The sequence below is a fragment of the Octopus sinensis genome, linkage group LG7 (assembly GCF_006345805.1).
Source record: "Octopus sinensis linkage group LG7, ASM634580v1, whole genome shotgun sequence".
NCBI lineage: Eukaryota > Metazoa > Mollusca > Cephalopoda > Octopoda > Octopodidae > Octopus > Octopus sinensis.
Window position 1 is genome coordinate 104969279 of NC_043003.1, and position 15000 is coordinate 104984278.

At 37.8% G+C, this 15000-nt stretch overlaps 1 protein-coding gene across 1 annotated transcript in view; it reads right to left on the reverse strand.

The window, feature by feature from the left end:
• Positions 1 to 794: 794 nt before the first annotated feature.
• The window catches only part of LOC115213809 (palmitoyltransferase ZDHHC6-like), a 39163-nt gene continuing 24957 nt past the window's right edge, over positions 795 to 15000 (reverse strand). The window contains exons 5-9 of the mRNA XM_029782678.2: positions 14479 to 14532; positions 12751 to 12912; positions 10316 to 10503; positions 8552 to 8592; positions 795 to 5506 (exon numbers count right to left, since the gene is read on the reverse strand). Coding sequence (XP_029638538.1) covers positions 5388 to 5506; positions 8552 to 8592; positions 10316 to 10503; positions 12751 to 12912; positions 14479 to 14532 — 564 coding nt within the window. The 3' untranslated portion in view covers positions 795 to 5387. The remainder of the gene's footprint in view (positions 5507 to 8551; positions 8593 to 10315; positions 10504 to 12750; positions 12913 to 14478; positions 14533 to 15000) is intronic.

The window sequence follows — 15000 nt, forward strand, 5'->3', positions numbered from 1 at the left end:
ATAAATATTGATCTTTTAACTGAATAGATCCAGTGAATAACTCAGTCTTGGTTTATTGACAATGGAGGAACGAAAACCAAAGCCAACATTGGCTGGATTTAAACCCAAAACATAAAAGGACAAATTGAAATTCTTTAAAGCATTGAGACTGGTGCTCTGTCAGATGTGCCATTTATGCAACTATTCTTAAAACAAAGAAGCAGAACAAGATATTTTGGAGGTGAACATGGTTGATTTAATCAATCCCAGGACTAAAGAGGGACACATTTTATTGCACCCGAGAAAATGAACAGCAGATCTGACCTCAACAGAATCTGAGCTCAGAATGGAAAATTAAAAATGATAAACAAATTTGTTTGAAACGGTACCAGTTCTACATTTTGCTGCTCTCTACTTGGTTCTAAATATGGAAACTAATTAGTGACAGAAGAATCACCAAAGTCTCAATCTCTATTTGGAGAGAGAGAGAGAGAGAGAGAGAGAGAGAGAGAGAGAGAGAAAGAAAAGCATTAGTAGTTTGTCTATTTAAGGAGAGAAATTTCAACAGATTAAGTGCCAGGCTATTCTAAGTGCCAGGTTAGCCTAAGTGCCAAGCTAACCTAAAAGCAGACATAAACGCACTGAAGATGATGATGATACTTTGCAAAAGTGTGAGATCTCAGAATTTTAAAAAGAAGAAGAAAAGAAATAACTATTTGTGATGCAAATGACATTTTTTTTTCTTCCAAAGACCATTAGCAACATAAAGGGAAATAATGCTTGCGACTGGGAAATATATAAAAAAAAAGGTTCAAAATTATTATGCCACTAAATGATGATGATGATGATGAAGGTTAATGGTCCCACAAGAAAATCCTAATCAGCTAATACAAATTACACTTTCTACTTAATTAACAGATGTTGGTTTAAATAATACAGCTACTGTAATAAACACAGAGCTGCCACCTCGTTCCCCCCCCCCCAACCACTTTATTCTCGCTTATGTTATCAACCTGTTGACATCACAGACGAATCTCTTCACAACCTTACACAGAACATATTTTTTTCCAGGTTGTGTTAATTAAACGTTGGGGGAGGGGGGATGAGGGGGTAAAATTAAGGATCTCGCTTAAATAAATATAACTTTTTGGACAGGGCACAAACTGTGAATTAAATAAACAAAACAGTTATAAGATTCCTTTAATAATTTAATGAAACAGAAATGTAAGAAATTAAATATTACATTTGATAATTAAACAAGTCATAATTAATTAGTCTATATTTCTTCCTTATACAGAATTAACCTCCAGCTTAAACACACTTAATAGGTATCATAATTTAAATTCAGCCCCTAAAGGGGATTTGAAAGTGACTCATGTTAGAGCAAACCCTCCATCCCTTTTAAAGAGGATCCATAAACATCCTCCAATCCTGAATTAAAATTAACCCCTAAAAATAAGTTACCTTATAAATGAAAGAATTAGAAACCCATTTCTCCCCAAAATTAGGTTCAGCCCCTAATGATATGTTTTTTTGTTTTTTAATGGGAGTGAAAAGTTGAAGGTCATTAACGGTAAAATATATTTTGCAAGAGTGATTTTTTTCCCTAAAATGTAAACTCCTTTGATAGGAAAGAAAGACAGGTATATATAGTAACCCTTTACACTGTCCTACCCTAAAGGAAAATCAGGGGTCTACCATTACTCACATAATATCCCCTTTCTTAGATATCTCCTCATTTATCACCAGTGACACCCCCTAATGACATATACAGGGAGAGTGTGACATCCCTCTCTTTTTAAAAGATACCCATGTTACATCCGAGACACAAATAACAAACATTCCACCCCGCTACGCACCCAGCCAAACCAATATTTCATTCCTCATAAATATGTATGCATACGCATACTTGAATATAGACACACACATGCACAAATACATACACACAAGCATATTATTTCACCACACACACCGTTGCCAGTACCGCCTGACTGGCCCTCGTGCCGGTGGCATGTAAAAGCACTCACTACACTCTCGGAGTGGTTGGCGTTCTTCTACTTCTGAACACACCAGAAAGACCAGTATTTCATTTCACACACACACATACACACAAATGCACGCACTCAAACAGAACAGGGAATCTTAGTCGTTAGTTGTGTCACTAGAAATCTTCCTCAAAATCCTACAATTTTATTGGAATGACACATTGGATAATGTAGTCTAATCCTGAATGTAAAAAAGAAAAAAAAAACAGGATGGTCATGGCTGGAATACTTTGATCAAAGCTTTGCTTGATCAGGGATGATCTGGGGCCAAGTAACAATAGAAATCAACACACAGACTCACCCAGTTTCCCATTTAACATACAAATGCCAGGAGAAATTTAATCCTTCCATTTATGAGACACCAGTTCCAGACACACACACACACACCAACTTCTATATACATGTGACAGACCAATGTCACATCCTCCCCCCCCCCTCTCTCCCCACCTGACCTCCAGATCAAAGACGGATCATTATACCAAACACAGGATTAAGCCATGTCCAACTTAGAATCCAGATTCAGCAGTTAATGGAATAATCAATAATCAATAATAATAATAATAAAAAAAGAGAAAACTTTATTAATATGTTAACAATGATAAGTTCAATCTTTGGCACTTGGTCCTAGATTTTGTGGGAGGAATGAAGTCAATATAACTGACCCCACTACCTTGAACTTTTTTACTTATTTTTATCAACCCCAGGAGGATGAAAACTAAGTACTGACCTGATGGGATTTGAACTCAAAATATAGAGGGACAAATCTAAGAACTGTTTTATCAATTTAGTCAGGGGCTTTGCTATATCTGCCACCTTAAAAAAAAAATATTATAATAATAATACAGATTTCAAATTTTGGCACAAGGCCAGCAATTCTGAGGTGGGGTAAATCAATTACATTGACCCCAGTATTCAACTGGTATTTATTTTATTGATCCCAAAAGGATGAAAGGCAAAGTTGACCCTTAGCAGGATTTGAGTTCAACATTTAAAGAACTGGAAGAGATGCTACAAGACATTTTGTCTGGTGGGTTAATGAGTCTGCCTTCTTGCCATTCTTAATGATAATAATAATAATAATAATAATAATGATGATGATGATAATTTTAATAATTTTTAAAGGAAACATTATTTTATCAAAATCTATCACAGAGATCAGAACCAGTAAATTCTTTACAAAGTTCAACAATTGTTATTACGGATTCTTCAAATATATAAAAACTTAGACTCTAAATTCAAAAAGTCTAAAATTCTTCAACAGTAAAAATTGGATTTATCATAATTATGTTCCATTTCAGAATTTGCTTTTTTTTTTTCTTTTATTGTTTTTCAATTTTCTTCTGGAAATATTTGTGAGAAGAAAAAATTTTTTGAAGAATTAACAGTGTCAGAGCAATGACTCCCAAAGATTCTGTTCCTGTTCTTGGAACAGTAAAAACCACTCCAGCACTGTGAGTTCACAAGTGATTTATAGTCATGGAATAGCCATAGGTGCAGGAGGATTCCCAGAAAAGATTAAAATGTTTGTAAAATGTTAGAAACCAATGTAGACCACAGAGCCTTTAAAAGTTTCCATTGTGGCTTAGCTGTGTGGTATTAAGCTGATGAGAGATAAATTTACATCAGGATAAGATACAAGTCTTTTGCATTCTGAGATAATGAAATCAGATTGATACCTATGTAGGTGAGACAGCTCGGTGAAGTGAGTCATGCAGAACTAAGTGTACGGCTGAAATACTCCAGAAAACATCTGCAGCAGATCAGAATTCTATATCCCCTTGACAGTCCATAACAATTCAGCTCTTTTGGTTCCACAAACAGATGACAGCTGTTTAAGACTGAAGGATATATCAGAAAGCCATTAATAATCCATGTTTAAAGACAGATGAGGGGTCAGCTAATCCTTTACAGACCTCAAGAATCCATAGAATTGGCAAATGCTAAGTGAATGAAACATCAATCCCTTCTTGGATCAGATGCTGGACTATTTCAGGGACCTTTTCAGACTGAATTGAGCATCGTAAACCAAACATTAACACCTATAATATTTCTTTCTACTACAGGCACAAAGCCTGAATTTGAGGGGAGGGGCCTAGTCAATTACATCACCCCTAATATACAATTTTACTGACCCCAAAAGGATGAAAGACAAAGTCAGCCTTCACAGAATTTGAACTCAGAACACAAAGCCAAAATAAATACCACAAAGTATTTTGTGAGACAAGCAAAGGATTCCAGCAGCTCACTCCGTTTAAGATCTGTAACGCTGCCACTGCATAACTCTCAACAGCCAATTCCATCCAACCCTCAAAGGATACAACAAGTGTCTGTAATATATTCTACAAAGGTAAGCCATAGGGAAAGTCAGTCTGCCTTCAGTTAAACCATTGATGAAGAAGCATGAAAAACAAAAGTCAACAATGGATAACTGCTCCTTCTGAAAGAGAGAAAGACTAAATCATAGAAAACTCCTCTTGAGAGGGACAAAAGTGATGATGGACGCTTCGGCTAAATGGAGAAATGAGAACCACTCAATGACTCGCAGACCAGTAGCAGAGTTAGCAAAGAGAATTCCTGCCTGTGGGAGAATAACAATAACAATAACATTGATCAGCAATTAATATCCACTGATTACATCAACTGACACGTCAACAGACCATGCTCTGCCTGATTGTTAATTGATCACATGAATTCTTCCTTTGTAAGGGAAGCTGAAACAATTCTCTTTGATTGAAGTGTGTGTGTGTGTGTGTGTGTGTGTGTGTGTGTGCATGCGTGAATGCACGCATGTGTGTTTCTTCACTATAAATGTTCAGAATTTTATTTTATTTTCATAATTCTAACAAATGTTAGAGATCAAAAAACAGGATTCGGCTGACAACCCAAAAAATATTTAAAAAAAAAAATTAAAAAAGTATCAGCAGAATATTTTGTCAGCAGAAATATGCAAAAAAAAAAAAAAAAAAAATGCAGAGTTTAATCTTCAAACCTCTTTTGAGATTGGATTACACTGTAAGAAGCTGTTTAACTTCCACTTCGGACATTTGTGGTTGCCTGCTGGTGTAAGAACACCACCAAATATTCATTGTGAATGAATATCAAGTATCTTATTTAAATAACGTGTTAATATTCTATGAATATTGTATCTTCATATTGTAATTGTATGTTTGAATAAGGAAAATACCAAATATTCATTTCAGCTTTTTGTTAAAATCGGTTCTGTAAATGACTCCTTTAGAAAATACCACTGAAGATAAAACATTTTGAAAAAAGAAAAAACCATCCTTAGATTTTTCATTAAAACAGGATTGTGATGTGGCATCACGTTGCATTTTCTTCTAGATGGAGACAATGGAACTAAGTTTAGTTTTTTTTTTTTTCATTTTCATCTTCAATTTCTGACTTGATGTCTTGTGACATTTCCTTTGTGTTACGTTCACGAGCACAACATCGAGGGAACCATCCTCTCACCCGAGGCTGATCTGAAAGCAAAGAACAATACTACAAATTAGAAGAAGAAAAAGCAGACCGTTTCAAGGCTGCAGGAACAGTTCTTCATACATCTTTACATTAAAGCTTTGGATGGCACAAGCAATATTTTCTATCAATTGTGCAAACATGAACAACAACAAAACAAATAATTTTAACATTGTTTTTAAGGGCAACTCAAAAGTCACATGCAGAAAGCATGCTTGTCTCTGAGACAAACCTGCTTTAATCTATCCTGACGATAGATTCTTGCTATCTTGATCATCATCATCTTCACCATTTAAAAACCATTTTCCATTCTGCAAAGCTTGGATAGCTTGACAGGAGTTGAGGAGCCAGAAGACAACACCAAGCCCCAGTGTCTGCTTTGACATGGTTTCTATGGCTGGATGCTCTTCCAAGAGTCAACCACTTTACAAATTGGACTGGGTGCTTTTTACATGGCCATGCCACTAGTAAGGTCACCAACTAACTTGCAAGACAAGAACACCTCAACTGAGAGTGATCAAATCCTTTACCAAACACACCCCAGAAAAAACAAAGTAACACTATTTCTTTTGTAAATCATACAATAAAGTTCTTCACATCTGTTCAAATTCCCACATTTCGGGGGTTCATTCACCCAGCTTAGATAGGGCTTTTTTCATCAACATTGAGATTTGTGGGTAAAAGCATTATTAACAATTTCTGCAAAAAGAAAAAGTCAGCTTGTTTTTAAATTCTGGTAATCGGATAAACCTCTAAAACAGTTACTTACTCTGAGATAAAACTTCCAAAATATTTACCATAAGATGCACCATTTTTACCCAAAAATGGCTTTAAAAATCCCCCTGCGTTCAATGCACTCAATGTGGGTTCAAAACTCACCTACATGTGCTGCCATCTATTGGCAAACAATCGCCTACGGAATGTTTATATTGAATGTGGATGCAATAAATTGCTTATAATTACCGGTAATAACATAAAGTTATACAAGTAAGTGGAGGAATTAAAACATTATTTTAGTGGTAATTTATTTAACAAAAGCATAGCCTAGGCTGGGGTGTGTCCTATGCACTCATGCGTCTTATAAGCCACCAAATACAGTATTAACTGCACTCACCTTCCTTGATCTAGTAGAAAATAGTGTTTACTTTACAAATTGTTGTAGTTCATTTTAGTATGTATGCTAAAATTCTACTATAGATTCAGGTATAAGACGAAAGTCATCAGCATTGAGAAGCTCCCACGGGCAACTAGTTTAAAATTCTTCTGTTATGGTCTAGATGACTATGATAAATAAAAGGGAACTGGGGAGTGAGCTTTGATGAATTCCTGTCTGCGCTCTAAATTCGTTAGTAAACCAATGCTGACTTTTACCTTGCTGATAGCATCTCTGTCCACAGCTTGGACAGTTCTCACCAGCCACTCATTTACTCCAAGCTTCCAGTCGACTATAATGCTGCTACACCAATCATTGGATATGATCCCTTCCTGGATGACCCAAGGAACTATAATGGGTGACTAGGCTGCACCCTACTTTGCCAGATATTTTAAGTATCTTGGCAGTAATTTCTGATGGTTCGGCGGCTTTCCCCATCCTTAATTGCTTCATCTTTCAGGCTGCTGTCAACTCAGCTGGACCCTTTGTTGGATCTACAATGTTGGGTCCACTCTTCTTATGCATTCTCCACCTTTGGCAGCCTTTCATAGTGGCACTTCCACGTCTCCTTCTTTTCAGATTCACTACCAGATTCAAGTGTACTATCATACATTTGAACACATTCCTCTCTTACAACATCATAGTTTTCTCTGATACACTGTCTTGCAACCCAGAACACCTTCTACCTCTGGACCTTTGTGCCACAGAATATTGACAAACTTCTTCCTTTCTGCTTTTCCCCAAGCTAAATACACCGGTTACCTAGCTGTTCTTCTAGCTGCTTGGTATAGTTCTGTAGTGGTCTAGGTAGCTAAATAGTTGAATGATCTCCCTTGCAAGAAGGATTATAGAGTAACCTCCCTTTACTAAGTTTCTCGAAGTATCTGTGTCATGAGATGTGTTTCTTAATTATTCAAGAAGCTTAGCCTTTCTCTGGAAGTTTCTAGAATGTCTAGTGTTCCATTAATAAAAACAGCTTGCTAACCCTGCTCTTCACTTCTTAGTCGATTAGACTTAGAGCCATTCACAACATAGCTATGTCCATCTATTTCTCTATGCCACATGATTGAAAGCCACCACTTAGCTGTTATTTTACATTTTCTATCTCTGAACTTTCTTGCATACTCTTTCTCTTTTTACTCGGTTCAGTTATTTGACTGTGACCATGCTGGAGCACTGCCTTTAGTCAAGCAAATTGACCCCAGGACTTATTCTTTGTAAGCCTAGTACTTATGCTATCGGACTCTTTTGCCGAACTGCTAAATTATGGGGATGTATACACACCAGCATCAGTTGTCAAGCAATGTTGGGGGGACAAACACACACATACATATATATGATGGGGCTTCTTTCAGTTTCCATCTACCAAATCCACTCACAAAGCTTTGGTCAGCTATAGTCGAAGACACTTGCCCAAGGTGCCATGCAGTGGGACTGAACCCGGATTCATGTGGTCGGTAAGCAAGCTACTTACCACACAGCCACTCCTATGCTTATAAGTTATGCATGTGTTCGTCCAGGATAGATTACTTCACAATTACATTCTACATTTTGATTCCATGTATCATCATTGACCAATAAATAAAATATATTTTTATGTAATAAATATATATAAAGGTCTTGAATTTATTCTTCATCTCTATATGAACTCTTGTAATAATACAATCAACACCTGATACTGACTATATATAACCACTACAGTTCTCCGCTAGCCCACCCCACTCTTCCAGACCCATTTCTTTGCTCTTATGACATTGTCTACTTCACTGCTCCATCACTATGTCAACCTGGATCCGATAGCAAGTTGGCACCAGCCACAAATTTGGTCTGTGGCCCTTAGTAGAAACAAAAGCAATAAGTCAAGTTTTAATAAGAAAGAAATTTCAGTTCAACTTACCTGTATCCTCTTTGTTGACTTTTGTTCCATATAACCAATATCTGAAACAATTAGAATTTATCAAAGATTATTCATGTCAGATGATAAGAATTAATATTCCTTAGTTGCACCACAACACGCTGGGATATTAAAGTACAACTAAAAACTTTGTCAACATATTCTGGAGCATGAGACATTCTGGCACAGTCCTTTTAGCACCACCTAAATGGCATCACTCATTTCTCTCGGTGTTTCAGCATCTAGTTATTCATGTATGTATGTGTAAAGTCTCTCTCACTCACTCTGTATGTGTATATTTCTGTATGTGCATGTATGTGTATGTTTGCCTCCAGCACCCAAAGGCAGTGTCCACTCAGCCATGCTAAATCACTAGCGCCCAAATAGCAGTGCCAAACTGTCTCATTCCAACATATGATGATTCGGTGGCTTTCCCCATCCTTAATTGCTTCATTTTTCAGGCTGCTGTCAAATCAGCTGGACCCTCTGTTGGATCTACAATGTTGGGTCCACTCTAAGGCAAATCAGCTTTGCAGAGCCTGTCTCTTTCCAATCTATAACCTTCCTAAGGCAATCATTTTACATGGCACATGTGGAGTCACCAAGAAACTCGTAAGACAAGACCCTTCAACTGAGGTGTGTGGGGGGTATGTGAGGAAGGTGGCTTTATCCCAGGTGATGAGATGTGACAGTATGATAGAGGGACAGGAACAAATGTTTTGCCATAGGGAAGATACATGACTACCTCCAATACATATATAATATAATATACGAGGGTGAGTCAAAAAGTAATGCCATTTTCTTTAGGACAGGTATAATTACCAACACAGGAACATGTATCATACATCAAAATGAAGCTGGTCCTCTGTGGATCACATCCCTACTTCTCAACATAGTCAATGTTTCTCTCAATAGCAATGTTCCACCTTCAAATGAGGGCATGAATTCCCTGCCCCGTAAAATTCTGTTGACTGTTCTTTGAGCCACTTTTTCACTACAGTTTTCACTTCCCTGTCACTGAAATAATTTAGCACCTTCAGACTATCATCTCTTCGGCCCCATGAAAGAGGAATTGAGAGGCAAATCATTCTAGTGACGAGGAAGTGAAAACTGTAGTGAAGAAGAGGCTCAAAGAACAGTCAACAGAATTTTACGGGGCAGGGATACATGCTCTCATTTGAAGGTGGAACATTGCTATTGAGAGAAACGGTGACTACGTTGAGAAGTAGGGATGTGATCCACAGAGAACCAGCTTCATTTTGATGTATGATACATGTTCCTGCGTTGGTAATTATGCCTGTCCTAAACAAAATGGCATTACTTTTTGACTCACCCTCGTAGATGCAGGTATAGCTGTAGAACTTTGTTTCCCAACCACATAGTTCCAAGTTCAATCCCACTGCATGGCACCTTGGGCAACTGTTTTTTTTTTTTTGGTGGGGCTGACCAAATCTTTGTGAGTGGATTTGATAAACAGAAACTGAAAAAAGCCCGTTCTACACGTGTGTTTGTGTGTGTGTGTGCATTTATTTGACCCCCATTACACCTCTTGACAACTGGTGTTGGTTTGTTTACATCCCTAACCCTAACTTAGCAGTTCAGCATAAGACACCAACAGAATAAATACCAGGTTTTGAAAATAAGGTGCTGGGGTCAATTTGTTTGACTAAAAAGTCTTCAAGGTGGTGCCCCAGAATGGCTAGAATCAAACAACTGAAACAAGAAGGTAAAAGAGAATGTAACAGAATCCACAAAGCCATACACTACCTTCTGCCACGACTAACTTCAACGACATCTCCAACACTCAGAGGAATTCTGGCTTCGTCACTACAAGGAATATTGTAAACCACACGGCAACCCTTGCTGAACGGAAACCAATAACCAGAGTAGTTTTGGACAATATCCAGCAGAACAACACGTTCTTTCTTTTGAGCCTTTTGAATGAGTTGCTCCACCTGGTCAGAAGAGAAGAACAAAATGGAGGCACAATATTAAATGGATGTCACTGGCAAAGACAACTTTCACCCTTTAACATTCAGGTTTCTCTGTCAAACGTAACACTTATTTATTTATATTGCTTCGAATTAATCATGCAATATCTTGTAGCTTCAAAAGTTTGACGATTTGATTGTTATACATTATTTACATTTGACGGATATTTGTCCTCATCTTGTTTGTTGTTAACACAACGTTTCGGCTGATATACCCTCCAGCCTTCATCAGGTGTCTTGGGAAAATTTTGAACCTGGGTTCTCATTACTAAGGTATTTTTCGATGTTATTATTATAATTATTATTCAGGTCATTACCTGGAATTGAACTACGCCATATGCCCATGGACATATGGCGTAGTGGTTAAGAGCGCGGGCTACTAACCCCAGATTTCAAGCTCAATTCCAGGCAGTGACCTGAATAATAATAACATTGAAAAATACCTTAGTAATGAGAACCCAGGTTCAAAAGCTCCCCAAGACACCTTATGAAGGCTGAAGGGTATATCAGCTGAAACGTTGTGTTAACAACAAACAAGATGAGGACAAATATCTGCCAAATGTAAATAAGGTACATAATTCTCATCTCTTAAATATAAAACTGATGTAATTGTTATGTTTAGAATAATATTATAGGGTAGATGTGAGGGATCAGATCTGGCTATTTTAAACACAAGACATGTGGAATATTTTGGTCAGATATAGCAGGGTAAAAAAATAAAAAATTTAGGCACAGGAGTGGCTGTGTGGTAAGTAGCTTGCTTCTCCACCACATAGTTCTGGGTTCAGTCCCACTGTGTGGCACCTTGGGCAAGTGTCTTGTACTATAGCCTCGGGCCGACAAAGCCTTGTGAGTAAATTTGGTAGACAGAAACTGAAAGAAGCCCGTCGTATATATATATATATATATATATGTTTGTGTGTCTGTGTTTTTCCCCTTCAACATCACTTGACAACCGATGCTGGTGTGTTTATGTCCCCGTAACTTAGCGGTTCGGCAAAAAAGACCGATAGAATAAGTAGTAGGCTTACAAAGAATAAGTCCTGGGGTCGATTTGCTTGACTAAAGGCAGTGCTCCAGCCTCGGAAGGGAACTTTCTAGGTGCAATCCCATAGTCATTCATGAGTGAAAGGGGTCTCTACCCTCTACTTTATGTGTGTGTGTGTATGTGTATGCATATGTGTGTGTGTGTATGCATGCTCAATGTATAAATATGCCTGTGTGTATTTTTGTGTGTGTGTATACTTGCTTGTATGTATAAATGTGTTTGTGTGTGTGTATGCATGCTTGTAAGTATAAATATACGTCTGTATGCTTGCGTGTGTGAGTGCATGCTTGTATGTATAAATATGTGTGTGTTTGTGTGTGTATGCATGCTTGTATGTATGCATGTGTTTGTGTGTGTGTATGCTTGCTTGTATGTATAAATATGTGTGTGTGTGTGTTTGTGTGTGTATGCATGCTTGTATGTATAAATATGCATGCGTGTGTGTATGCTTGCTTGTATGTATAAATATGTGTGTCTGTGTGTTTGTGTGTGTGTATGCATGCTTGTATGTATGCATGTGTGTGTGTATGCATGCTTGTATCTATAAATGTGTGTGTGTGTGTGTACCTTTATCTTGATGTAATGTTTCTAAACAAGCATCACCATCATCCAAGTGAGGTTGTTTGTTTCCGGTCTTCCATGAAAAACAAGTCTGGCCATAAGAGGGGGGGGGGGGGTATTACCTTGCTTGGAAACAGGTCGGGGGGTGGGTGGCAACAGGAAGGACATCCAGCCTCAACAAATTCCATCTGACCCATGCAAGCAGGGAAAAGTAGATGCTAAAATGATGATGATGACGATGATGGCATTCAACTGTTTCCATTTATCCAACGGTCCAGTAACTTCAATAAACATGACAGTAAAATGGTAACACTAGCAGCAGCAGCAGCCGTCCAAGAATTTGGACCTGGAGACCTCCATTTCCAGCGACTTCGAGGGCCACCTCCCAGTGGTGTCAGGCGTCAACAAAGAGCCCTCGACTACAACAGGATGTTCAAAGTTGCTTTTTTTTTCCAAGGTCTGGGGTCTCTCGCCCCTAAGCCCTTGACCATCACCTAATCACCCTTACCCATCTTGTTGCTTAACAACAACAACAACAGCAGCAGCAGTGACGACAACAACAACAACAAGAACAATAAGTAAAGAGGAGCAGAATCCCTTACCGTTAACGTGTATTGATTGCAGGAATCAATGACGGGCCAAGAGATGCCATTCGACTTGATTTCATCGGTCGGCCAGAAAACGAGTTTCAGATTGTTTTTCCATCCTAAATTATACGGGTAGATGAATTCCGATTCAGATGGGTCCCTTTCACGAGATTTTGCCTGAGAAGAGGAGAACCAATGACATGAGTCAGACAAGAACCTTAAAAATCAATTTGTCAAAAATATCTGTTTAAAGGGATGAATTATCCAGGTGGTTACCATGGTAACTCTTGATTTACCCAACAAATTATGTTTTATGACAAACTATAAAAATTAAAGAGAAATTTGATGATATACCAGTCTCCGTATTCTTTATAATTATTTGAAATATAGAGACACACAGACCTTCAACCTGTGCCTCGTTTGATAAGTGCCAACACACGAAACTCTCAGACCTTGAGTCACTCCATTGTTTCTGCTAAATGTTAACCAATATATATTACAGGATTGTAAAAATGGCACTGTATAAAAAACCCCATTAGCACCGAAAGCATAAAGGAAGTTTGTTTACATATAAAAAACAAACACAAACTATTATAGTTCTTAAATTTGACAGGAAAAGGGAGGCTGATTCGCTGGTGTAAAGGTAATACACTTAGTCGTGTGAACAATGGGATGTAGGTTCGACTCCCACACGAATAGGAGAGCCTTCTTTTTTCTGTCGAGGGCTTATATGCCCCGTTATTAAACTATTTTCCTTAGTCATTGCACGGTGATCACTATAAGCTTTAAGCTTATATAAAAATACCATCATTATTATTTAGAGGATTGTAAAAACGGCACCGAATAAAAAAACCATTTGCAACAAAAGCATATATATAATATATATATATATATATATATATATATACAGTTGCGGCCAAAATGTTCAGAACGGTATTGTTTTCGTGAGAAAAGTAGATATAAGTTTTTATCAAAGTTGTTTTATATTCTATAATTTTCACAGACAATAAATACAATATTAATTGTTATTGTCTGAGATTTTGGTGTAATTTGAGAGGATAATACAAAAGTTATGGATGATTTAGTGATACCTGTAATTCAAAAGGGTAGCCTTGTCCCAATCTATGACACACTGAATCTCCCAGGGAACTACATTAACCCTTTTGTTACTGTATTTTATTTTGAGATGCTCTGTGTGTCTTTCAGTTACTTTTAAATATTACAAAGAATTTAGTAAAATAACTTCGTTATCATTAAGCTAGAGTTAGGAACATAAATTGTGACTAAGGTATGGTGGAAGATTTTAATTCAAAACTTATGAAAACAAGACATTTGTACTACACAGCCAGGTTTCAGCCAGGTTGGTATCAAAAGGGTTAAGAGTATACTTGTCTGTGGAACTTTCAGCCACTTTTACATTAATTTCAAATCAACTGGAACACTTGTCATCATAACCAAAAGAGATCCAGAGACAATCCCTCAATGGGCTTCAGTACAGTTTCCATCAGTCCAATTCACGCCCAAAGTATGAGCCAACCAAAGGAAAACAGAAAATGAGATTTGCCTGAATGCCACACAGTGAGACCAAACCTGGGACCTTGGAGTTACGAAGCAAACTTCCAAAGACAGAGTCACACCTGTCTCTATAATTGCTCTTAATCTGTTTTTCTGGCTCAGTTTTGCTAACAGGTTTCTGTCTTACCATTCCTCTGATTTACTAATTCTTCATAATTTATTACTTACCTTTTCAATAATCCAAGACTCAATGGCAGTTTCATTCTTCAGAACTTCATGAAACTGTGGAAAGGAAATGTTAAAAAATTAATAATGTGACACATAAAAAGCAGCATTCGAGGGTGGTTGTTGCCAATGCCACCTGACTGGCCCTCATGCCAGTGGCACTTAAAAAGCACCCACTACACCCTCGGAGTGGTTGGCATTAGGAATGTCATCCAGCTGTAGAAACATTGCCAGATCAGATTGAGCCTGGTGCAGCCTCCTGACTCACCAGTCCTCAGTCAAACCGTCCAACCCATGCCAGCATGGAAAATGGATGTTAAACAACAAGGATGATGATGAATTAATGATGTTCCCTGTGAGCAAGTCCCAATACATCTCCCACACTATCTGCTCCTCTCTCTCTCTCTCTCTCCCACCTTCCTCTCCTTCCTTGTCCTACTGAGAGAGCTCAAGTACCTCCTCTATACTAAGATGACCATCCCTGTCCCTCTGTCAGCCTCTGACCCCATGCCAGGCACACACCCA